Here is a 27,453-nt window from a genome sequence, read left to right as displayed (position 1 = left end):
AAGGTTAGTTAAACATAAAGAATAGCCATGTTACAGCTAAAAGGCAGGTGTGAGGTAAATGTCACACAGAAGGACGCTCCTTAAAGAGATAAATTAGAAAAGATCAAGTCTAAGTAGGTATTTGACATTAAAAGGCAACACAAAGACAAAGGGAGGGTGAAAACCTGTGTGTATTTGAGTGAAACAGATTGCAAAGGGCACAGGGTGGCAGGCATGTTGTTTGGTACTTCCTTAGCAGTACATTACACTTTCATGCTCCATTTATTGAAAATGGCAGCCAATATGCCATCTAAAAGGAAAAGTACTTCAAGGTATTACTTCCGGTTATTACATTTGTTAATGCTGAGACTTTTTTATTGTTACAGAGTTAGTTCAATTTATACAGCAGCAGTTTGTAGGATTTGCACTCCTGTTTGTTTTGAAAATATTAGAGCAGTGAAATCTGTTGAGCAAACATGTAACTGATATTGTTTCTCAAATGTAAAAAGCTCAAGCTTTAGATTTAATAAAGTTAATAAAAGATAAATAAACAAATTAAATCCCCAGACACGTCTTTCTCAATGGTAAACTTTTATCTACAGTACAGGATTTTCTCAAGTTTACAACAAATATCCTCCTCTAACTACAGATCTAGCCAAATTGACTTTTGTTGCTGTAGCTGGCAGTCCAGGATCTCAGAAATGCAAAAGCATTTGGTATTTTCTACATCTTTACTTAATGAAACGGTTCCCTGATTGAAATGGTTGAAAGCTGCACCATTCCGAAATTTATTTGGGTACACTGATAGTTTCCGGGAATTTTTGGAAGTGGTATCAGATATCAAAACAACATGTTTTACATAATATACTACAATATATATATTTCAGGGGCTGCTAATGTATTCTTTCCACATCATTCTAGTTGGCTTATTAAACTCATCCAGTAGCACAACAGGGACTTGAAAGAATGTATTAGTAGGGTTTCAATGGCCAAGTTAGAGATTGCTCATCAAAGTTTTAATTTTAGTTTCAAATTATTAAAATACATCCACATTAAATAAAATTAAAATTTGGTTGCAGCCTTTGTTCGAATGCACCATTTCTTGTCTATTCTTCATAAATCCTGTAAGACTTTTTTTTTTTTCTTCAAATATTTTGGACTTCATGGTAATTTCATTTGAACTTCAAAAGCTCCTGAAAGTTCAATAGCATTCCTCAGTTCAGCTGCATTGCAGCTAGTCAGATCCACAGGTAATCATTAAAACTTAAAATGAGGTCATAAAACCCCTTTCCTTGACTTTGAAAATAATAACAAAATAATGAAAAAAAAGCTTGTCCTCTCTTAAATCTTTATATATTCTTCATGTTTTTTGTTTTTTTTAAGTTTCTCTTAAAAACATCAGAAGTCATAAAAAATAAAAGAAAAAAAGATATTAGACAGCCTCATACCCAAAAACATCAAACTTTCCTTTCATACTAGTACTGATTTTGGAAACTATTAACAACATAGAATATTTCAAACAATATACACAGATAACTAAAGCTAATTATCCATCACAGACAAGCAAACAATAATAAGGTTATTGACTGCAATATCCCCATATCATATATCCCACAGGTCAGTTAACTAATTTATCGAATCAAAACAGACCAATATATTAATATTTTTCTATCAAAGGAAATCCAGCGTGTTGCATCAAGTAATCAAATTGATTTATAGATTTCAATGGACATGCATGAAGCAACAGTTTACAGTCACGTGTATTGTGTTGTTGACTTTGCAGCAATGCCTCATAGATAGCATGGATGCAGTGACAGCGGAGAACATTTGGGGGTTTGGGAAGACAGAGGCAGACAAAAAAACCAACAACAAACAAACAACAACACAGAAGCATTGGTCCAGGGGTATTTTCCAAAGAAGAAAATGTCAGGATAAGCTCATTTAGTGGCTTCCAGGATAAAAACACAGCTAAACTGAAAAGTTCTGAATTACTTTTCAAATAGGCTACAAATGTACAGTTAGTCATAGTGCAAGCTAAACCAACAGAAAAGTGTGGGGCAGAGCAAACCAATGATAGACAGGACCTTCACGTATAGGAAGAGAACATGAGGTTGCTGGAAGAGAGGTGTAGTAGCTAGTTGCCTTTATTCAGTTACATTTGGTTGTATATGTCAGGCTCAGAACAATAGGTCTCAGTATTTGAGCCCAAATTACTATAACACAACTTGAATGCTTGTTGAATATTTTATATTTTCTGATGATTAAAGAAGAGCATAATTGTTTCATGATAAAACCTGCAGAATATAGGTGAAAATTTCTCGAACAGTTTTTGGTGTTTCCTCTTTGATCTCAGAAGTTTGTACTCTCCAACTCCTGTATACTGATGATAATTCATTTAAATGTGTGAGTAGTTTCCCACACATTGGGCCTCCCAGTACAAACATGCTCTTTTAAGGGGGCGAACAGTGCATCACCTTTTCCCCAGCCCCTTTTTTTCTTCATCTTAACCCCTCTCATCGACTACAGCTTCTGTTACAACATTCATTTCATGGTATTCAAACCTTACAGCTCTTTCCTCTACTTTCTTTTCAAAGCTTTTCATTGATTCTGTCCAAAATTCTACTTTTTAAGATGTTCACATTTTTTTCGCTCCTCTGCTTTTCTTTCCGTTTGGCCCTTGAATTGACCCCATCTTTTCCATGTGTTCCCCCTTCACATGTACTCAGCTTTGATGACCTCAATGAACCTCTGGTGCATCACACAGGGACTCAAGTACTCTCTTCCTGTTTGAGAGCTTTGCAAAGGGTTAGGTACTCCTCTGTGGTTGGTATGCACTTTATTTAGAGCAAGGATAAAAACTTTTTGTGGACAACAGAGTGCTTTCCTCAGACCCCAGGTGTTCAACAGCAAAATATCTCCCTTTTTGTTGAATATTGTGAAAAGAACATTAATTTGAATGTAGAAGGACAGTAGAGGTTGAGAGCTTGAAGGTTTAAGGCCAGGATTAACCATCTTTATAATTTGCTGAATTAAGAAAGTGTTTTCAAGTTAAAATTTTTGTGGGATTGGTTCCATCATGACAATCATCTTGTGATACCAAAAGAAAACAAAAACGTTGATTTTCCAGTCATCACATTGTACAACACATGATAAATATGATTTTTATTGAAATGCTCTTTGTCAATTAATAAAGTCAAATCTAACATTGGTAATGTTAATGTAGAGCATCAGTGAAATAAGAAATAAATTATTTCATACCTTTCTTGCATAATTAATTTGACTAAATATTGCCTGATGATCCCTTTAAAGCTTATTTATTAGTGAATTAGTTTTTATTCATTTTCAAATTAAAAAAATTCTATGAAGTTGGTGTCAGCTAAATTTTCAATTTATAAAGCTTCCCATTACCTGAATAAAAAGTTAGATAGTGCTGCCATGGAGGGAGTATTTATACTATATGTGTCGATGCAGTTGTTATAATAAGTTTAAATATGACCTGAGATGTATTTTCTATTTAAAATAAAGTTAGAGCGAAAGAGCCCCTGATATTCCCCTTTTTTCAAAAGTATTAGAAATAGAGGTCTTCATAAGAAAAACCTCTAAAATGTGTTGCATTTGCATATTTCCATTGATGTTGTATTGAGTTTAAAAGTATTAAGGTATTATTAGGGTTTTTCTCTATTCCAAATTCTATGGCTCAGTAAGAGATCAATTAACACCACTGCAGAGAGGGGGCAGAGACCCAGTCATCTTCAATGGAAATCATTTACATACTGAATCAACATTGCTTAGACCCCATAATGGCAATGCACACTAAAAACAATAAGGAAGAACTAGAAGGTACCAGGAAATAAGTTCATGCCTGCAAAAATGCTACTAGCAACATTGCTTATGTAATATAACAAAAAAATATATTATTTTAATCCTGAGAATATACCCCCAATTTAAATGTTATAAAATGTACAAACTGTTACACTATTAACTTTGATCCTTACTTTAAATCTTTAAATCTTAAATCTAAAAATTTAAAAATTATTTAATATCTATAGCTGCATATTAATAGTTTAATATTGTTCCTTTAGGGACATATCTTCTCAAAGATGTTGCAGATTCCCTTGGATTCTTAATCCCTTTTTTCTGTGTTTGTGTATGTGTGATTCTTAGCTTTTAATACAAGGATATTATTGAATATCTTATAGATTGAATTGCCTATAGATTTTTTAGATAGAGCAGATGCCAAGTTAAATTTATGTCATAAATTTGGCAAATACCCGGTTCATTGTAATGTTACACAGTTTAAGGAGCATATTCTTAATTTTATACAGGATATGCTACCTAACAGAATAATTAAAGCTGTAATATACATAATTAAGATAACATTTCAAATGTTTCAAATATTGTCCTCTTTCATTTTCCTCATTGGTGTGTGCCATCCCTCAGTGCATCCCAGAGAAAGAAAGAAAGAAAGAAAGAAAGAAAGAAAGAAAGAAAGAAAGAAAGAAAGAAAGAAAGAAAGAAAGAAAGAAAGAAAGAAAGAAAGAAAGAAAGAAAGAAAGAAAGAAAGAAAGAAAGACTTAGGATGTTTGATGGAACCATTTGAAAGAAGAGAGCAGGGTAAAGCTGTAGAGAGAGCATGGTGACGTCACTGAATGAACCTCACACTTATGATAAGGGCAACAAAAGGCAGAACCATGACAGGTGGGGTGGCATTGCAGTGCTATTTTTATACACAGCTCTGAGGGCAATTTTTGAAAGGAATTTGCAGGTCATTTTGAAAGTATTTGAGGGGCTGTATAAATAAAGAGGTATGAGCAAAGGTACAACCAAGGGAGTATCTCGAAATGTTGTTGCTATTATGCATAAACATGTATTAAGTCCTCTACTAACATTTGCAATATGGTAATAAAAAATTATTTCATTGGAAATACTAAGGATAACACGTTTAGAGAGAGTATGGGCTTATGCAATATTAACCATAAGTAGTCCTAATAATTGACAGATTCATTCCAATGTATATGCTAGTGACCATATGTGATAGAGTTGCTTGATAAGCTTTTAACTTTAAGTGTCAAAATTCGATATATTTTTGCAATAAAATTCAAGAAAATGCAAACAGTAAGAAAATGGAAATTAGCTCTCCTTTTATATGATGGCTAGATTTGAATCTAGTAAAATGAATCAATTACAGCAGAGGTGCGTACAAAATCCCATTGTACAAAATCATTGTACTTTAGTAAGAGTAGCACTACTTCATCATATTTTTATTAAGTAGAACTAAAAAGTAGCCTTTAAAGAAGTGACTCAAATAAGAGTATAAAGGTATTTGGTAAGAATGTTACGCAAGCACTGGGTAACTGACCTTAACTGACTTACTACTGTCGCAGGGCAACACAGACACACAAAGGTAGACAACTATGCAAACACACACTCACACCTGAGGACAATATAGCAAAGCTAGTTAACCTAACAGTCCTGCTTTTGGACTATGGGAGGAAGCCAGAGTACCCGGAGAGAACCAATGCATGCAGAACATACAACCCCATGCAAAAAGACCCTTGGTGAGTAATCAAACCCAGAACCAGAACCAGTGCTTAAAGTGCATCGCCATGCAGACCACCCATGATCAGAACAACTGATTTGATTTTTAATAATGTAAATTTGAACAAAAATATTAAGTGATATGCAAGTTCTGTTTTTTCAAAGAATAAGAATATACATAACATACAGTAATAACATAATACCAAATCAGATACAATGAGCACTATTCAAAATAGATTTTTTGAATATTAAAACTTACAAAATCAGTAGTTACAGTATGTAGAGCTGGATAATTACAATATGCAATATATAATAAACATTTAACTTACACTGCCTGGCCAAAAAAAAGTCGCCACCTGGATTCAACAAAGCAAATAGGTACGAGCCTCCTATTGGATAATTACTGCATGGGTGATTATCTCTGAGCCGGCAACAAGTTATTTAACCCCAACTGGTGCAATGACTTGCTTCTCATTTCCTAAACAATCATGTCGAAAGACACATCCCGTGGTCGTGGAAAAGATGTTAGTCTGTTTGAGAAGGGTCAAATCATTGGCATGCATCAAGCAGAGAGAACATCCAAAGAGATTGCAGAAACTACTAAAATTGGGTTAAGAACTGTCCAACGCATTATTAAAAACTGGAAGGATAATGGGGACCCATCATCTTCAAGGAAGAAATGTGGCCGGAAAAAAATCCTGAATGATCGTGATCGGCAATCACTTAAACGTGTAGTGAGATTAAATTGAAGAAAAACAACAGTAGAACTCAGGGTTATGTTTAATACTGAAAGTACCGGTAAGAGCATTTCCACACGCACAATGCAAAGGGAACTCAAGGGATTGGGACTGAACAGCTGTGTAGCCGTAAGAAAACCACTAATCAGTGAGGCTAACAGAAAAACAGACTTCAATTTGCTAGGGAGCATAAAGATTGGACTGTGGAGCAACGGAAGAAGGTCATGTGGTCTGATGACTCCAGATTTACCTTGTTCCAGAGTGATGGGCAGATCAGGGTAAGAAGAGAGGCAGGTGAAGTGATGCACCCACCATGCCTAGTGCCTACTGTACAAGCCTCTGGGGGCGGTGTTATGATCTGGAGGTGCTGCAGTTGGTCAGGTCTAGGTTCAGCAACAGTATGTGCTCAAAGAATGAGGTCAACTGACTACCTGAATATACTGAATGACCAGGGTAATCCATCAATGGACTTTTTCTTCCCTGATGGCACAGGAATATTCCAAGATGACAATGCCAGGATTCATCGGGCTCAGATTGTGAAACACTGGTTCAGGGAGCATGACACATCATTTTCACATGTGGATTGGCCACCACAGAGTCCAGACCTCAACCCCATTGAGAATCTTAGGGATGTGCTAGAGAGGGATTTGCGCAGCGGTCAGACTCTACCATCATCAATGCAAGATCTTGGTGAAAAATTAATGCAACACTGGATGGAAATAAATCTTTTGACATTGCAGGAGCTTATCGAAACAATGCCACAGCGAATGCACGCAGTAATCAAAGCTAAAGGCGGTCCAACAAAGTATTAGAGTGAATGACCTTTTTTTTGGTGGCAACTTTTTTTTTGGCCAGGCAGTGTATAAGCCTTGTGTATAAACAAGAAGAAAGAGTCTCTCAATGAGGTATGTTTGTTTAGAACAACCTTGTTTTAAGTGAAGTTAATGTAGGTAAATATAACTTATTACTACTCAGATTACCAGATATCACTAAAATAAAATAAGATGTTTTAACATAAGTATAACAACAGTTATATTTTCTGTTGGTTTTGCAGTTCTTTCAAGGGCACCAAGTTTTGTTTCTTAGAGTCAGAATAAAGGATCCGACCATCTTAAAGGTTTTTTCCTCCACACTCACAGCTTGGCTGGAGCAATTGCTGTTTCTTTCTCCCATTGGGGATATTACCCTTCAGATTCAATTTTCTTTGGGCCACTCTAATCAAGGAGGCTTGCAATAAACCTTTGTCTTAAGAGCAGTGTATAGTCTACAGTATTATATTGCATATCTACTTTATGCTTCTGCAGAGTCTGCAGAAAACATGGCAACAAGTTTTTAAAATTTCCGCCTTTTAGGATGCATATTTAAAGACCTTGTATAGGAACAGACTGTGCAAATATGTGATGAATGTGTGTTAAACTATCTAAAGGTTCCCCTAAAAAACAATCAATCCTACTTTATATGGCAGCAATCCTCCTAAAGGTGACTAGGTGTCTAAAACAAAAGCATAAAAGGCTATTTTAGAACAATAATGTTCATGTGTAAGTATAAAGTTTGTACATATGACCTTGTTTCTGCGGGGGAGAAAAAAAAGGTAAAGCAAACAGTGACCTACCCTGCCAAAGGAGCTTAGTGAGCTTTAAATGCTGCGGTGATCAAGGTGGGGTATCCATCTTTGCATCCAAGGAGGCAGCAGTAGAAGATAATAGTACAACTTTAAAGAATAATGAGCAGAATCTTTTTTCCATTCTGACCTGTGCTGAGCAAAGCTTTATACACAGTTTCACATCATGCACACACGACCTCTAATGCCACGCATACACTGTATGTTTTTTGCCTTTTTGGGCTGATTCTAGAGTCATGCAAGAATATTATTGATAAGGCCAAATTTCAACCTCATCATGCGTCCTGCGTTGTGTGGTATACAAGGGCAAAGAGGGGCGATCAGCTTCTCAAGACCACCTTCAGGTGGTCACGAGGTGAAGGTCAGGAGAAGATCAAACATGACGGCCCTCATGAGGTGCTTGCTGGCAAATCTAGCTGTTAAGGCAGAGCTACAAGCGTCTACGAGCCGATCTACCAGAACCTCAAGCCCTGCGCATGTGCAGAGTCCAATTTTCAGGTGATGACTTCTTTAGGTAATTGTACCTGACGCTACTCTCTGTAAAATCTTGTTGTTTTTTTAATGTTCTTCATTTATGTTGAACCAACTTTACCAAAGTAAAAACTTCACTCATTGCAGTAATGGACTTTCCAGATCTAAGCATGTTCCTGCATTATACCTCTTTCTAGTACAGAATATAAGGATTTTTATTAAATTTTTTTATTAACAGTGCTTATTTTAAGTAATGCTGTTAAAAAGAAAATGCATTATTGTGTATTTACAGGTTAACCATAACAGATCTACAGTAATTGCAAGGTTTTTTTCAAAGGTTTTAAAAATTATTATCTGTAACAAAGCTTTTTCACTAAATTATATGTTGTCTGCTATGAATGGTATATTAATGATTTAAATGGCTTTGTTCTTTTGCTGTTCTGAATTTCTATCCAACAGAACTACAGATTTTTAGATCTGTATTAGAATAATACCAATAGATCTGTTTCATATTTGTTTGTAATTAAGGGCATTCATTTTCATACGCATAAACACAGTTTAAGTCAGTTATAAAAAGCAGTTAAACCAGAATATAATCAAATTGTAATGTTTAGCTTTAATAATGGATTTCTATCCTACATTGCGGATTAAGTTTTTTTTTCAACCTTTAATACTTGGTTTAAGGATTTGTTTAATCAATCTTATTAGCAATATTCATAATGTTAAACCTTTTGAAGTTTTCATAATGAGCCTGTAATGTTTAGTGTTTTATTTTGTAGCATGTACGAGTCCTAAGTTTAGCACAACCCAAAAATGAAAAAGGCATACCAAAGCATGTGTTTAATGTCCTATTTAAAGCTCACTTGTTAAATCTAACCATTTGATAGTCACATTGCTGAAGTGCTGTATAAGGTAATTTCTATGTCTCAATGTCCAAAGGCTCCAACCAGGTTATGGAGCTAAAGATTTAAATTAAGTCCTGCTGTCCAGCACAGCATTGTGCAGAACTGCACAGATGAAAAATAATTAGTACGTATTTCTCAAGCATATAGAGTTGAGCTGGTCTGTCTGAAGAAATCCTAATGTAGAAAAGCAGCAGGGAGAGCTTCTTCACTGCACTGACTTTGGAGAACTTGCCTTTAATTGTTAAACATAGATTTTGGGATAACTCTGTTACACAACAGAGAACAATATATTGACTTAGTGTCTACCCATCACTTCAAACGACAACAACAAAAAAGGATTAGAGGAATTACTTTCATGAATGCTTTCTTCTGAAGAAAACAAAGCTAAATGCATTACAGTTCAATGATAATTTGCTTATATACAGATTTGTCCAGTATCTTTGTTTTAAGTACGATAGCCAGCCTCCTGAAAAATCCTGATGTTTATCTGTTGAGAAACTGAACGGGTTTTTGAAATGCCTGTCTGATCAGGTAGGCACATTGAGGATGTTGATGTTTTCTCTTCAAGTTTCAGTAATATTTAAGTAACAATACACAGCTTTATATATGCAAGAATTATAGCTGCAACCAGCCTGTAATTTCTCAACAGAGGAGAAGGAAACACAAATATAGCAGACAAATAAGATATTGCCAGAAATATTGGACTGTTAGTCTGTTTTGCACTAACATTGACTACAGTATGTTTCCCTGCTTCAAAAGAACCTTACTCTGAGAAAATAAATTTCTCTACAGTGCCTGACCATGTTTTACGAAGCAGGATTATTGGTTAAAAAGGTAACTTCATGTTGAGTTTTGTTTTTTTGGTGTCATAAACAACTGAACGTCTTAGCTGGTTCTACCATGGGGTGGCTGTGCTGGAAACCTTATCATTTGAGGAGGTGGTTAGGTTGTTAAAAGCTTATTTATTTAAGATCAAGATCATGCCATGATATAAATACTGAATATATATATATATATATATATATATATATATATATACGCACATTTTCAGTAAAATAATATACTATGGAAAAGTTAATTTATTGAATTATCTCAATTTGTATGATAAGTCAAATCATTGTATAGATAAATTAAAAAGACATATTTTTCAGTTACTTATTTCTGTTACTTATGATGATATGTTTGTTGCACTTAATAAAGGCACAACATTTTAGATCGTATCAAAATTTAAGATGATATTATAACATAAAAAAATTAAGAAATCTGGCCTTAACTACAAATCATGTTTGTCAACTTAAAGGTTATTATTACTAAACGATGATTGAATTGAGTCTGTCTGTCTGTCTGTATTTCTGTCACTGTCTTTCATTTCAAGTACAATTGCAAAAAAGAAGAAAAAAAAAGATTCCCATTCAGATCAAATAGGAAAAATTGTTTTTGAATAATTTTAAAAAATGTTAATGAGAAAATGTAAGGATGAATTAAACCATACTGAAATTGTTTGAAATGTTGAGAGAACTTGAAATACACTATATTGCCAAAAGTATTTGCTCACCTGCCTTGACTCACATATGAGCTTAAGTGACATCCCGTTCCTAATCCATAGGGTTCAATATGACGTCGGTCCACCCTTTGCAGCTAGAACAGCTTCAACTCTTCTGGGAAGGCTGTCCACAAGGTTTAGGAGTGTGTTTATGGGAATTTTTGACCATTCTTCCAGAAGCGCATTTGTGAGGTCGCACACTGATGTTGGACGAGAAGGCCTGGCTCTCAGTCTCCGCTCTAATTCATCCCAAAGGTGTTCTATCGGGTTGAGGTCAGGACTCTGTGCAGGCCAGTCAAGTTCATCCACACCAGACTCTGTCATCCATGTCTTTATGGACCTTGCTTTGTGCACTGGTGCACAGTCATGTTGGAAGAGGAAGGGGCCAGCTCCAAACTGTTCCCACAAAGTTGGGAGCATGGAATTGTCCAAAATGTCTTGGTATGCTGAAGCATTCAGAGTTCCTTTCACTGGAACTAAGGGGCCAAGCCCAGCTCCTGAAAAACAACCTCACACCATAATCCCCCCTCCACCAAACTTTACACTTGGCACAATGCAGTCAGACAAGTACCGTTCTCCTGGCAACCGCCAAACCCAGACCCGTCCATCAGATTGCCAGATGGAGAAGCGCGATTCGTCACTCCAGAGAACGCGTCTCCACTGCTCTAGAGTCCAGTGGCGGCGTGCTTTACACCACCGCATCCGACGCTTTGCATTGCACTTGGTGATGTATGGCTTGGATGCAGCTGCTCGACCATGGAAACCCATTCCATGAAGCTCTCTGCGCACTGTTCTTGAGCTAATCTGAAGGCCACATGAAGTTTGGAGGTCTGTAGTGATTGACTCTGCAGAAAGTTGGCGACCTCTTCGCACTATGCGCGTCAGCATCCGCTGACCCCGCTCCGTCAGTTTACGTGGCCTACCACTTCGTGGCTGAGTTGCTGTCGTTCCCAAACACTTCCATTTTCTTATAATACAGCTGACAGTGGACTGTGGAATATTTAGGAGCGAGGAAATTTCACGACTGGATTTGTTGCACAGGTGGCATCCTATCACAGTTCCACGCTGGAATTCACTGAGCTCCTGAGAGCGACCCATTCTTTCACAAATGTTTGTAAAAACAGTCTGCATGCCTAGGTGCTTGAATTTATACACCTGTGGCCATGGAAGTGATTGGAACACCTGATTCCAATAATTTGGATGGGTGAGCAAATACTTTTGGCAATATAGTGTATAGTCTTAGACTTGTTCTAAAGTTGTTTTAAAAAAAAAAATACATTTCTGCATTTGAATGGCCAGTTTAATTAAAGGTTGCTCCATTGCAGTGTAAATATCAATCCAAAATAAGAGAGATGATTCTCCTTAAAGTTAAATTTTGCTTTAATACAGAACTTTATATTGTACTCAATAACTAATGTATAGCAAAATTAAGTCAGCTTAAACTATAAAAACTATAAATCAATACATTTTAGCATATCTAAATTAAATTGCGTTGCAGTGAAGAATGCAGTGAGCTAAATTGAAATGTGCAGTCAAACTTAACATTGCAGGTAGAGTTATTGCTTTAAATTTCTTACTAAATCCAAATTTAAAGCAAAATGTCTTCTGATTATCAATGTAAATTCAATTCTGTGACACACTTAATTTTGCAAATAGATGTGATGTTTTCCTGCCACATGGAGCATCGCTGTGTTGAATGACATTCTCCTTTATCTGTTTTGCTTTACTTTGGCAGGACCGTATCCTATTGTCTCCTCTACATAAAGATTACAGCTGCTATTGCTATTGGTTTAGTTATAGCATGACTCTTTGGCTACACTTATTAAAAGCATGTAACGTTGGCAGGGGAGGTTTTGCGTGAGTGGTAAGTGGCGTGTTGATGTGAGACTGGGTAATCCACCGGCTGCTCCCCTGTCTGTGTATGGCTCTGGGCTGGGTGCATACAAAGGAGCAGACCTGAAAAGCACCATAATGAAGCACAGGCTGGAAGAAAAGGCATGTCTCTTTCCATTTCTGTGAGCGAAAAGAAAAGAGCAACATAAAAGAATAAAGGACAAGAAAGAAAGATGAAAATAAGCCTCTCAAATCCAGGTTTTTGGCTGTGCTGTCTCTTTGCGTTTATCTTTTCGCCATGCATGTTTTTTATTATGGTAATTCAATGTTGGGTAAAGATAGTCTAAGATGGTAGAGTAACGGTTTTCTGTGAAAAGAGGAGGGAAATTAGAGGGATCGCTACCAGGGGCTTTGAATGTCACTGATAAAGCACATAAAGAAAAGTAAAACTGGCTTCTTCCTTATTTCTTAAAGCTTCATTAGACTTCTGACTGAGGCTAAAAAAAATCATACTTTTTGTGAGTTCAGATTCCAACTTTAGAGTTAACTCTGTAAATCACAGACCAACCTGCCATGTCTTTTCTTTTTCATGATTTTTGTAATTTTCCCAAAGTTTTTAGGAACTAGAACAACGATTAATACACAAAGAAGGTGCTAAGCAAGCAAAAGTAAATACTAGAGCCAAACTCTGATAACCTGAATTTCCCCAACTTTATTTATGCTCACGTTGAGTGGTTGCAGTGGGACTTGCTCTTCTGTATCCAAGTAGATAAATGTCATACTTATTAGGGGAAAATGAAAAGACAGTTTTGCACTAGTTTGTAAAGGTTTTTTACATATGAGTCAATGGAGGGCTTTTAAACAGACAGAAAATGCCATAGTTACAGATCAAAGGTTCGAAACAGAATTTCAGGATTTTTTTCTATATATTGAACTTCGAAATAAGTTGATACTTATCAATTTTCTCTTAAGTTAAATGTACCTAGTATTTTTAGTCCAATACAAGTACCATAACTGCTGATATGGACAAGTGAATAAGTATAAATACTTTATCTATTAGATTAAAAACATTTTGTTTTCATGCCTCAGTAAATACAATATTTAGACAAATGTATTCACACATAACTTTACCGATTATTAATTGTGAGAATACACTTATAGGAGAAATAAAAGAGTTAATGTGAAAGTGATTTATTCATATCAGGTATATTTGAAGGTTTCTAGCTGGTGAGACAACAAGTCATCTAATGAAAAATATACCAATTTTTTTTTCAGTTTCTCAGTTTCTAGTTCGGAAGGATTATAATTTGAAGGATACAATGAGCATCAAAAAAAATGCATGAATACAAAGTAAAAGTTTACATTTCAATTTTGATCTTATTTGAAATTTTTTATTTTTTTTAGATATTTTTCATTACACTTTAATCTGTTTCACATAGTTTACCAATATGAAAGCAAAGAAAACCCAAAAAATATTTAAAAAACTTGTAAAATTGTTATTTTTTTAAACAATGGAGGAAATAGGTAGACGTGACTGCACCACCTTTTTCTCATATCCCACCTGTCGGTTTCACCTATTCCTCCCATCCCCAGATTTGTCACTTTTGGTCAGGTGTTTATATGATTTTAATTAGCATTACTAGATGAGCTCTCTCATTCAAGCTTTCTCTGTGGACTCATGTTTTCATTTTGTAACCTCTGACTGAGGGATTGAACTCTATGCTTAAAGGGATATTTGGGTATTTCACTCAAAGGCACACTTATGCCCTACAGCAGGGAGCACCAATGCGGTGCCCATGGGCCCTCAAGGCCCACATGTGGTGCTCTCAGTGTGTTATGAAATCAGAACAAATCACCAGTGGGATAAGTTTGACATTTTATTTTTATACTTTTGCGCCTCTTTTGAATAGTTTATAGATCATTCCATCATATTAACAATTTCATCATATAATAGAGATTTCAAAATGACAATATTCAAAAGAAAATTAGAAATGAAAAGTAAATAGTCAATAAAAATTTGTTTCTTATGGACGAGGTTGAGGTGAACACTGTTCATAGGTCAGTATTGGTAGCCCTTCCTATGACTCTGTAGCCACGAAGTAGCCCTCAGCCTTAAAAAGGTTGGTGGCCTCTGTCCTGGTGCGTCGCTGCCCTAAGCAATTTATGGCAACGGTAGCTGCCATGTGTCAAAAAGCCTTGGTAACACAGTTGCAACCATGTCATCCAAAGCGAAGTGAAGTCTCTACAAGCTGGAATTTACTGTGACAACAAAACAGAGTTCACCTCAGTTTTGAAAGCTACAAAACCTATAGCAACCTACTATTCTGTAGCAACAAGATTGATATATGTTTGCAGCATCTATTGTTAGCTGTACGCTAATTTAGACAGTACAGCTCACTAACTTGTCAGTCACTAACTTCCACCTAGAGAAGATTTACCAGATGTTTATCCTCCCCTTTTTTATATATCTCCTTTTTCATTGTGTTTAAGTTCTCTTTTTTGCTTTCCTTAGGGAAACCGTTTCTTGTGATGCTGGTGCATATGCATGGACCTGCAATGTTATTCCTCATGTTAATACTTTTTTATTCCCTCACCGACATCTGTAGTTTCAAGATGACAAACTGTCATAGCACTTCACAAATGGGGTTGAGCCCTATTTATAATCTAATATCTAATATACATCTATTTGCTTATGAAAGTGTATCTGATTATTAGTGGAGGTAATGATACATCAATAATAACACATATTTAAATGCAGCCATCAATTTCAGGCACTAAAAAAGAGAATTTGTTTCACAATATCCCTTTAAGCAAGAGGAAAAAGCTGCTATAGAATGTATAACATATTATAATACATATCAGGAACAAAACTGTTATAGAGACTTTTTGATTTGTATTAATAAAAAAAGTAAACATTTTGACTCCATTACTTATTTCTAAACACAACAATCATAATTCCTATTTATACTACTGCTAAGCTTTTCCCATTTCTACCTACATGTAAGGATTATGAATCTTATCCATACCCTTTTCCACATGCCTTTCTTTTGGGCCAAGTTTAGATAAGAACGAGGCAAATCTGGAATCTTCGGGATTCCCAGAGGCTATCATCTTCCACCTAAGTGAAAAGGCTTTTGCTGTAGAACTTTTTACTTTTTTCTCCTCAGGACATGAATTATTTAGTAGGGTCCATTTAGCTTAGATACTGTGTCAGCCCTTCACAGGGAACCAGGGTTAGATTGATATATGACATTAAGAACTTGATTAGTCAATGTTGATTCTGCACTTGAGGATAATGGACAGGAAGGTAGATTATTAGGGGGGAAGAAGGAAGAATACAGGAAAAGGACATTGGAATTAAGGGAGTTGCTTTGAAAATAAATGCAAGTTCCTTATTCAAAGTTATTATTACTGTGATTTATATTTGCTGTCATTCCAATAAAAGTCATTTGCATTAGAAATTAAGCCAAAAATGGTCTGGTGATCTGTATTGGACAGCTGACCTTGCCTTACTGGGACAAGGCTGTAAGTCTACCATCCTAAGTGCTACCAAGGAACACTGACCCTACCAATCTTCAGTGTGGAAGTTAAAGAGACTCCTTTTGTTATCAGTGAGGTGTTTAAACATTAAGCATGAAAGCTGTAAACCTTAAAAAAAAAAAGTAAAATATAAGGACATTACAGTAGATGATGGGACATAAGTAATAGCAAAAATCTGAACCTATAACATGTTACAAAGCAGTGTAACACCATTTGCTTTCTCAAACATAGTACTGTATGGTTATAATTAGTGTTGCGCCGATGCCATTTTTTGGCCCCGATACCGGATAACTGGCTGTGCAGTATCGGCCGATACCGATACCCTACCGATACCATCTGTTTGAAATTGATGTGTGTGTGTGTGTATATATGCTGCATACTACTTGGATGTAATACAGTTGCCATCATGGCTTTGTCAAGCTGCTGCCTACCTTTGTGAAGCAGGAAAAAGACAACTACAAAGTGAATCCAGTCAACCTTTTTATTGCCTACCTGGAATGGGTGACAATAGTTGAATAAACGTTTGGCTCTCAAAATGGTGTCGGTGCCCTATTTGTTGGTACTCTCCGATACCTATACCTCCATTTTACTGGTATCGGTGCAACACTAGTTATAATTGATGAATAGGTTTGGGTCAATCATCCATTTTTCTTCCTTTCCAGTTCTGATTATGAGAAATCTTTTTAGATTATCTTTCTGTTTTATGCAAAAAAATTTTACCTTACAAAAACCTTTATGCCTTCTTACGCCATCTACGCCTTCTACGTAACAAAGGCATTTTATCCTAAGCACTTAATAATATCTATGCATCATGTAACTGCATCTGTCAAGGCAAGGCAAGGCAAGGCAAGTGAATTTATATTGAACATTTCAGTAGCAAGACAACTGAAACGGCTGTAAATTAAAATGGATGTCTCACAAGCAAAAGAACATTGTGGTGTTATACATGTAATTATATGATTAATAAAAAATGTATAACAAAATAAAATATATGTATTTCAAAACGTATTATAAAGATATATTATTATAAAAAATATATAATTAAAAAATAAAATAAAAATAGTACTAAAATTAGAAAAAGTTAGACTACAAAATTAAACTAAAAATGTTAGCATAGTCAAATGCCTCTAAAGAAGAGTGTAATTAGTGCATCTGTACTTTAAATATTCAAGTTATTGCATGAAGACAAAGTGTCAAATAGTAATTCTCAGATGCATCTTTACACTTGCTTTGGTATCTATATTTAATTATACCCATTTGAAGTGAAATAAAGGTCATCCTCTAAGCTTGTCTTTAGGTCTAAGTCTTTTAAGTTTCATTCTTCTAAGATTTAGGTGTTTTTTTAAAAACCTGAACTAAATAATTAAGGAAACCGTTTCAGATCCTGTTTCAACCAACAGACTTTTTAACTTAAGTTACTCTGCAGGGATTCTGTAAGTTTTTTCTGTCATACCTTTCCATCTGTGACTTGTAGTCTCATGGTCTCTGACTCCTGTCTTCACCTTTATCCTTAATGCTGTCAGCAGCTTTGCTGTTAAAGACAAGCTGCAGGAATGTTCTTATCAGAAGTGGCCTTAATACCTGCATGATCTAACTGGATGATTTTCCATTTCTCCTACAGGATAAAAAAAAGTGACATAAAGCTGCTGGTTAGTTTATTGTTAGTTCTTGAGAGAATATTCTTATTCTTTTGAGTTTTTACAGAACTAGTGGCTTGTTTTTTTAACAGTAGGCTGACAGGAAAGGGGAATGAGAGAGGGGGCGACACATGCAGCAATTGACCACAGGTTGGTTTTGAACCCGGGTTTGCCACGTCAAGGACTAAGGTCTCTGTACATGGGTTGCACGCGCTAACCACTGCGCAACCAAAGCACAGCCAGAATATTCTTATTCTTTAATCCTTCTAATCTAAGGCATAATGTTTGAGGTCCCATGTGTGTCTGTTCACTGTGATGCTCCAGGGCAAATGGCCTGTTAGGCTTATCTCCCCCCGTGCTTCAGTCTGCCTCCCCTCCGTCTTCATCCCACACCCCTTCACCTTCCCCACTCTCCCTGTCATCACAAACCGTCTGCTACTTAATCCAATTATTCCTATAAGCTGACACGCTCTGTAGCTTACCACAAACTCCGCGGGTGACGCCCCTGCTCCTCACATCCTCACAGTAACACAGAATTGCAGACATGTTAGCACAAACAGCTTCCCCTCGCAAATCTGTTTTTCAGCAATACTGCTTTGTGTTACTGCAAGAAAACATCAAATTTCAGGAGGATCCAGCATAACCTGTGTGGTCATCTATCTAGTGATGGATTTTAGTCATCCCTCTCTGCAGGTTTACCCTAAAGGCACAGTCCTGTGCTGTCACCTTTTTATCCACTTTGCCCTTGAGCTTGATCTACCTCTTTTTTAAATATGTTTTCTGCATTCTTGACTGCTTCCCCAGCATCTGTTTTCAAATACAGTAAGCTGTGTTCCATCAGTCTGAATTCCTCCTTCTTGCCTCTATGTCCTCTGTCATGGGATGAGCAGAGGCGACTTCCCTAGATAGGTTAACAGCTCATCAAAGTGCATTGGTTCAGTGATCTAGTATTAAGTTAATATAACTTTTTTTATGCATTTCTTTTTCATATAAGATTTTATTATCTCTCTGTTTTCCTGTGGAGCATGTTGAAGTTTTTTGAATAAATTACATTATATAAATTATCTCGCCTTGTTTAAGATCTGAGAATATGAGACTATATAAAAGAAACTTCCTTGGTCATGGGTGGAAACTCCGGCCATTTCAGCCAGCTAAAATGCTAAATGGCTGAACCTTTGACAGCCTACATCTTAAAAACACAGTATATACTGTAAAACTGCTTGAGTAAAGAAAATGATAAATGTGTCACAGCAGCCGTGACAGGATAATTAATCCCTGGATTCTGAGATTTTCCCCCCTTTTGCAAATCTTGATAACTGTTTCTATTGCACAGAGGGCAGCAGGCTTCACAAAAGGAGCTGTGTTCAGTTGTTTTTGCTGCTGACACAACAACAGTCAAGAGTAACAGATGGAGGTGGTGGTGTGTGTGTGAGCCTGTGGATGCATGTGTGTTTCAGGGTGACCGGTACTGGAGCTGGCTGCAGTTAAATCTGCATAACAGAAGAGGGAAATGGAGTAGACTTTTGGTGTTTGTCTGGAGGAAGACGTTGGAGAGGCAGCAGTAATTAGGGTTGATCCTTGATGATATTCTGGAGAGCATTGTTTTGACACCATGTGAGCATCATCCTTACATGTGATAAAGCTATTTTTTGTTCCCTGAAGAACTACTAAGCAGTTTGTTTTTTTGCCTTGGTTTGGGTACTTGACACAAACAAGTGCAGAATATAACGTGTGGTATTGATCCTACGGTAAACTATTGGAAGATTTTTTTTTTCCCTTAATGTGTGCCACCTGTATAATGAAAATGCACCCATGATAAACTTGCATAGGTCCTATTGTGTAGGACCAATTTCTGGCATCCAAGTTGAATATGTGTAGCCTTAGTTGGTGGTTTATCAGAGACCACCTCCATCAGCGAGAGTGTAGCTCTACGATAGTGGAATGGGGGGAAAAAAACACAATAAATGATAAGTCGGTTATCCCACAGCAAGGTGTGACCAAGTTGGGAATGGTGCTGCAGATATTGTAAATAAGGTATTAACAATACTAAAATAACTACATCACCATCTCTATCTGCTTTGTGTTAAATAAACATTTATAGTTTAGATTGGAAGGGTTACAGACAGCTTATTTTCGAAAGCTTACATTTTATACCTAATTTGAATCAATTTGATGTTTTTATTTTGTCGATATAAAACAATTCTAGATGTACTCCAGCACTGACATGACATGACATTCCAGTCTTGTAAAAGCGTCCTTGTTTAAAACATATTATTTGCTAGTCCACTGTCACTTGGTGTCTCTTTATTTCCTCTTTATGATATAAAATATCTTTGTTTTTTCTATGTATCATGGTTTATACTGCACTATGTAGTTGCTTTTTTCTATGGTATGTGAGAATCTGAGGTGAGTACATCATATATATATATATATATATATATATATATATATATGTCTTTATGTTACAAAGATTGAATAAATCCCAACTAGCCTAAGTGTGACACAGCTGACAGATTCATCTCCACTATCATGCTCATAATGACCTCGTGTTGTCCTCCATTGTGTTCATTAATTTCATCCTAAGTGTACATGTTTCCATCAGAGAGGTCTTGTTTTAGATGAATGCAGTCATTTTTGGGTGGGACAGGGTTCAGAAGGTTTCTTTTCCTAGTCTTCAGCTTCTTCTTTCACTTGATTTTCTCTTTGTCTCTTTTTAGTTTCACCTTTCCCTCTCTGAATCTCCTCCTCCATCTAACATTGCTCTCTGTCAACTCGGCTGCTGCTGCTGCTGCATCTCCTCTTCTTTCTTTTCTTTCTCCCCATCGCTGCTGCTCCATGTTGCAATTAACTGGGCTCTGTCTCTATGTCGTGTGTCCTTTTAGGCCCACGCCGTGCATCGCTGGCTAATCGATCAGGACAGTAGTGTGAGCTCTGAGATGCCGGATGGTCAAGCAGTATGGCACTATGATGATGAAGTAAATACCAGCAACACGTATCTCTGGATTTTCCTGTCTATCTATATGTATCTATATATATCTATATATAAACTATCTATAATCACCCTTTCACTTGTAGTTTGTGTCACTTTGCTGTTGTTATTGTTTTTATCTTTATTATCTCTTATTTTTGTTGTTGTTGCTTCTGGTATTGTAGTTCTGGTTCCTTTGACTTTCTAGTGTTGCTGTTGTGCTGTGAACTGATTCAGTCAGGTTTCGTGGGAACAGGCTGGACCATTTTTTTTTTTTTTGTTCCTGTCCTTGCTTGACGTATTACTGTTTACTAACTCGCTGAGTTTTAAGTTTCATTTATTTGGTTTTTATGTTTTCTTTCATTTAGTTTCACATAATTACACATGAGTGTCTATCTGTACAGCGTAATTATCTTTATTGATGTCTTTAATTTCTATCAAAATGGACGAGCATATTGCAAGAAAAGAGTCCACGGGCAAAATATACTCTAGCCGTAGAATATTTTTGTAGCTGCAAGTGTTTTCTAGGTCTGTTTCTTACCATAACCACTTATTATAAGTCTGTTAGTGTAAGACAACTGTTTAAGTATATTTCCTGTGGGTTCTTCTGATTAATCAAATATGCTTGTGTCATCCTGTGTTCGTGATTAGGGCTAAGTCACAGTTTAGTGTGTTTATTGGAAAGAGAGAGTGAAGGTTGTGTTTGTGGGCTTATTATCTCATCAGTGCGTTTGTGTGCATGCTCTGTTTTCTTCCTTGCATGCTTTGCGTGTGTCGGTTAGCATAAAGCTTGATTTGCATGTCTGTCTGTATTTCTGTCTATGCTGCAGTTTGTGTCTGTTTAATTCAGTGACGTTACTGTGGAGTATTGATGCCTGCCTCTGCTCGTACCTTTGATGTGTCTGTGTTGTGTATTGCTCCCATGAACCTGTATGTGACGTGCTGTGCCTGTCTTTTGTCTGTTTTTATCTGTCTAAACAGTCTGGGATAGGTTGAGCAAAGGGTTTATATTGCACATATATCACAGATGATCTTGAATCCATTATTAATTGTTGGAGGAGAGATCATCTAAGTGCAATAAAGCTCTCAGGCAAACTTGTCCCAGACGACTCTTGCCCTCATGATTTCCCCTCAGATCCCAGCTCCCCCTTTGCTCTCATATCAAATTCCTGAAGCTTATCTCTTGATCTCCATATTGCTCCTAATCAACGCGGAGCATAATTGACTTTGTCTTTAGGACAGCATTTTTTAGAGTAGCAAAGCATGCAGAAAATTGGTGAAGAAAATAGGGGGAATACATTGAACACAGAAAAAAAATTTTGTAGGAGGAAGGGAAGTGAGTTATTGTATAAACCATCTTATAAAAACCCCTAATGTACTTTTCAACAATATGGAGTCTTTCCCTTGGATGCTCTTGAATGCAAATGCACTGAACAGTTAAATTTGTTATGAATTCAGTTGTGCCTTCTGTATGAGTGCTTGAAAGATTATTTTTCTATTTTCCTCATTTTATTTTACCTGTCAGGACTAAAATTGCTCATGTCATTCTTAAATTACCTCCAGTCATATTTATATTAACTAGTTTACGTAGTATTTTATTTTTCTGACATTTTGTGAAAGGGCCAGATAACTGCTGCCAGACATCATGAGTGTGTTCAGAATACAGAGATAGATATAAAAGGGTGAGACAGTCCCAAAGAGCCCAGTCGCTCATGCTTGACTTTTTCAGTCCCAGCAATATTGAAGCCTGGAGGCCATTCCGTCTGCAGGGTGCTTGTCTATATTTGCACTGTTCAAGGGAACAGAAAACAAGATTTTTTTTTTTTTTCAAGAAATGGAAATCTAAATATTTTAGGTAGTATCTTTTTATTTCTCTCTGTTTTTTCTCTATGCTCCTTCATTTGTCTTAAGGTCCACAATAATAAAGGAGGTTTTAAGGTTTTTGAACTGAGGTTGTGTGAAGTCATCTGTAATTGTTAAAAACAATGTAACAGATTTAGCACCATTAAACAGCTCGAGTTAAAAATGTTTAAACAAAAGTTGTTAAAACTTATTGTAGAAATCAGCATTAAAAAGCAACAAATATCTAAGTCTAAAGATGCTCCTTACTTTCAAAAATAGTGTTTAATCTCAACACGATAAGCCACGTCTTACGTTCCCTAATGAAACCACTTTTTTAAACTAAAGTTTTTAAAAATCATCAATGGAGTAAGCATGCCAATAGAGAAAATTTATATACAACACTTCCATCAACTTTTATGATAATTGTCCTTTAGCCATTGAACTACTTCTAAGATCCATGGTAATCCTTTTTAACATTTCAGAATCTATCCTGTACAGTTTTGAGAGTCAGCAGCGATCGCTGATCAATTCTTGTAAGGAGCCTTTCCTTCCACCAAAAGCAATGCTTGGCATCTAATATCCTTATTTGACATTGTATTCCTCATACACAATCCTTCATAATATATAAACAATTTTATTTGTATTTTTTTAAATGGTCAATAAAGTTAGTTATGCATTTTCAAACTTTAGACCAATCTGTCTGTCTTTAATTTGAGATTGTGAAACTTCTGTCTTTTTTTTTGTTACCTTTTAGCTTTGGCCACAATATTATATCTACTTGTAGAATGACCAAATGATGTAGTTAAAAAAAAAAAAATCAACAACTAAAGAAGCATTAAATAGCATTGGAGTAGAATGTCCAAAAATAGCTGAAATAATGACAAAGAACAAAAATAACCCTACAAACTCCAAAAATCTTATTCCAAACCTGACCAAACTTCTTCAAGGAAATACAACATTAGTGCCAAAGACATCTCTAATGGCTTCCTGCATTGTCAAATCCTGATTTAATTGTTACAACCCTTTGGTCTCAATAGTAAATTGTTCTGTAATTCTAATTTTTGGTTTTATTCCATTAATGTCAATTTTACAAAATGAAAAGGTGGATTTTGGAAGGAAATAAGTGCTAAGTTTTGGTCAGAAAAAATATTTAAACAGAAATTAAAATGTTGAAACTTTGAAATAGTACTTTCAGGCACTTTGCTTACATAATTCTCTCTCCAATCCCTGAACTGGTCACACAAACCATGACTCTCCCTGTAGACTCATGTACTTCTCTTAAAAATATCACACTTCATCAAGCCGTGCTCCACCCTCTCCTGTGTCCCTGATCTGGGTGATGTCAAAGGTCTGTGTATTGGTCTTGTCCCCTTTCCCCACCATCAATAGCTTTAGGGGACCTGGAGAGTATCCCTTATCACCCCTCAGCTCTAATTACCCCTCAGTGAGTCCTCAGAGACAGACGCTCTGGGAGTTAAGCCCCATTCGTCACAGTGCGGCTGCACAGTGGACCCTGTCTATGGAGGAAAAAAAGCAAACTGTCACACTCTGCTCTGTCATATAAATTCTCCTTCGTCTGAGTTTCTCTCTTGCAGCTGCTCCCCAGCCAACTGTAGATACAGACTACATTAGGAAGCCCATTCATATCCAGCCACCAGTATTTGGCTGTAATTTGTCGCGGCTCGGGGAGCAGAGGGCAATTTACATGTGAAAGACCACGCCATATCCAAATATTGTGACAAATTTTTTTTCTCCAAGTTTTTCTGATAACAGGTTTAATTAAAATTCTGATGAAAAATGTGCTGCTAATGTGTAAATTGAGAAATTGTGTCTTAGTGACACAGTTGGCTTCATACCAATTTTACAGGGGTTGGTGAAAGCTGGATTCTCCTCCTGCTGAGCTTTTAGGAACTAACTCATCTTTTGATCTTTTTTCAGCAGTTAAATTCCTCATGGGGACAATTTGATCTGCAATATATTTATCAAAATATACCATTATAATTTATCCTTAAATCCGTTACAAACCCAGGCTTTAGTATAATGGATTAATGATTCTTAAAGAGGATTCTCACAATGAAAAAAGAAATTCCACAAACTGGATAATATTCCTATCATGAAACACTTCACACCAACCGTTTGTCCTGAAAGTGTTTACTTATTCCCTTTGAAACAGAAAATAATTTTGCATCTGGTGCGATCAGCAGACAAAAGCAATGGTTTAAGCCATGTGCCAGCAGCCTATGTTTAAAACCTAGATCCTGCCAGGACCAACATTCATAGTTTTTTCCCAAGCATTACTTGTGACTTATCCCTCTCACATGCCAAGTATTTTGGCTTATTTTGACACTTGATCTTGATCTTGTGTTGCAGAATTGCTTTATTCATTGCTTTTCCCTTACACATACTGTAATATAATGTGACCCCCTTTCTTGTTTCCTTATGCACATACAGTATACACAGCATCTTACCTCCAATCATGTGGTCTTGTTATTATAACTGCACAAAAGGTGCTTTATTTTTGAATAAAAGGGGACAAAATGTGTGAAACACAGAAATAAGATCAGAATAGTCAACATGGTGCAATAATTAATCATTTGTTTGTAACCAAATTTAAATGGCATAGAATTTGTAAGGTCAAAGTAAAGAGTATGACCAGATCCCTTTAAGCAGTTTATTTTTTGAGGCTCCAATAGGCTTGCTTTTGAAAGAATTAACTATTGCTAGCTACAGCATTCAATTATTGTAGATGTACAAATCTACCAACTAAAATATTGTACAGCTTTTGCATATGAAGCTTATTACAGATAGCTTACTTTTCCTTATATTTAACTTATTTTGGTTCAAATACAAATGTTTTCTTATTCTTTTTTTCTTTTTACACATTCAACTTTTGATTTATGGTAATTGAAATTGTCATTTTTTTGTTTGTGTTATTTTCTTTTCTTTCATTTAAAGTTGTTTCAATAAAATCACCTGCTTTGTTTTTTCAACTGAAATCCAGGGGCACCTTGGATATCACCTTTTATTTTTTGCAAAAATGTTCACTTGACTAAAAGAGAGAGACTGAGTGATTTATGTGCATGCATGCATGCATGTGCATGTGTTTTTGATGAATGCACAAGAGTGCATGGTAAAGGTTGAAGTATACTCCAAAAGAAAGTGCTGGTTAAGGAGCTTCACTTGATGATTGACCTGCTTAATGCTACAGTCTTTGAAACGTGTGTTGAATTTTTTTTTTATAAATAAATGCCCAAAACACTGAAACGGTAAATTTAGCCAACATTTATTTACTATTGTATAGATGAGGATTCTTTCATGCAGCAACCTCTAGGTTCTTAATGAAAGTTTGATAACTGTTTTATAGAAACAGGTGCAGTTGTTTCATAAGGTATAAGCATCACTGTGATAGGAAAACAGATGGACAAAAGCAAAATGGACTTAAATGGTGAACACACTACCCTTATTTGGGGAGATTTTTCTGAGCTGAGAAAGACCATGATAGATCATTTAAAACACTTTTCTCTCTGATCAAATATTCTCTCATTAACTCAGCTAAAAAGCAAATATGTTGGGGAAGAAAAATCCAAGGAAATAATGTGCAATGACCTGTTTTCCTTTTGTGCGCAACCTTAATCTGATACGTTTGATCTGAGTTCCTGCTTGCAATCAGTTATTGTTAGCATAGTTAATCAGAAAGGAGTGGTCCGAGTAATATTAATATCTTTTAGGAAAAGATATTGTAGAACACAAAAAGGATAAAAGGTTTTGCACTGTATAAAGGTGCTTGGTCTTTGAAAATAAAACAGATATTTACTGAAAATGAAACATGGTGGAAAAACATATTTCATTCAGATTTTTTATTTATTTGAAAAGGTCTGTAAAAATTATAAAATGATTAAAAAGTCTGCTTCAAAAACTTTAGCTGTGAAAAATTAGAATTTAGCTTACAACCAGAGTCTGAAGAATTTTAATATTGAGCATCATAGGCAGTCAAACCCTGCTACAACCATTGTGTTTTGATGTGTGGTTTTCTCTTAGTAATGTTCAATAATGTTGTGTGTTAATTTATGCAAAAAAAAAACTAAAATTTGGTTTCATCAGACCAGAACACAGGGAAAAGACCAGACCACTTTATTCTTCAAGGCTGCTAAAGATTGTAGAGAGAACTCAGTCATTTTTAGGGGGGTGGGAACGAAAGGAAAAAAGTTTTTAAATTTTTTATCATGGTCTAATTTTTTCATAGCACAAACGCTCCATTTTGCACCTTTAAAATCCACTTTAAACAAAAAATATGTAGACGCAATATTAATATTGAGATGCTGTCCCAATATATTGGACCTAATTTATCTATTTATTTCCCTTACAAGTACCCAAAATAATTAATTGGTATCCAGTTTATAATTCAGCCACCTCACTTTAGTAACTTTTGCCCCCAAGAAATCCATCCAATGCTGTTAAAATGTGCAACAAAGTTCAGTTTGAGTATACTGCTGCCAGAGTTGTATTCTTGCACATGAGAGGCTGCGTTGAGCTGCAAATGAGTGTATGACGAATGCAGGTGAGTGTGTGTTTGCATAAGCATGCAGAAGATTGTAGATAAATACATGGGGTGTCTGAGAAAATGCAAGGCTGTCTCTGAGTATGTGTTTGGGTGTTTTTGTGAGTGTGAGGAAGCATTAAGTCAATCTAGATTTGTTAAATGAATGAAGAAATACTTATAACATTTTCTTCAGGGTCGACTATTGACATGAAAGCTACAGAGCATCTTTTTTTTAACAGGACATTGATGGGCTGAAAACACTGGGGGCATATAAAGTCTGTATTTATTTGCTAGTTAAG

The 27,453-nt window shown here is 36.0% G+C and overlaps 1 protein-coding gene across 9 annotated transcripts in view; it reads left to right on the top strand.

Annotated features, from left to right (window-relative positions):
- ank1a (ankyrin 1, erythrocytic a) overlaps positions 1-27,453 on the top strand; it is a 116,738-nt gene that overhangs the window by 23,963 nt on the left and 65,322 nt on the right. For 7 of the 9 annotated variants that reach the window (XM_038295594.1, XM_038295586.1, XM_038295583.1 and 4 more), the window contains exon 2: positions 20,687-20,779. The exons of the other annotated variants lie outside the window; for them this stretch is intronic. In XM_038295594.1, coding sequence (XP_038151522.1) covers positions 20,687-20,779 — 93 coding nt within the window. The remainder of the gene's footprint in view (positions 1-20,686; positions 20,780-27,453) is intronic. 9 annotated transcript variants of the gene reach the window in all.

This window comes from Cyprinodon tularosa, unplaced genomic scaffold, assembly GCF_016077235.1.
Source record: "Cyprinodon tularosa strain WSP-4 unplaced genomic scaffold, ASM1607723v1 ctg356, whole genome shotgun sequence".
Taxonomy (NCBI): Eukaryota; Metazoa; Chordata; class Actinopteri; order Cyprinodontiformes; family Cyprinodontidae; genus Cyprinodon; species Cyprinodon tularosa.
The sequence above is the reverse complement of the archived record's forward strand: the minus strand, read 5'-3'. Positions and strand labels throughout refer to the sequence as shown.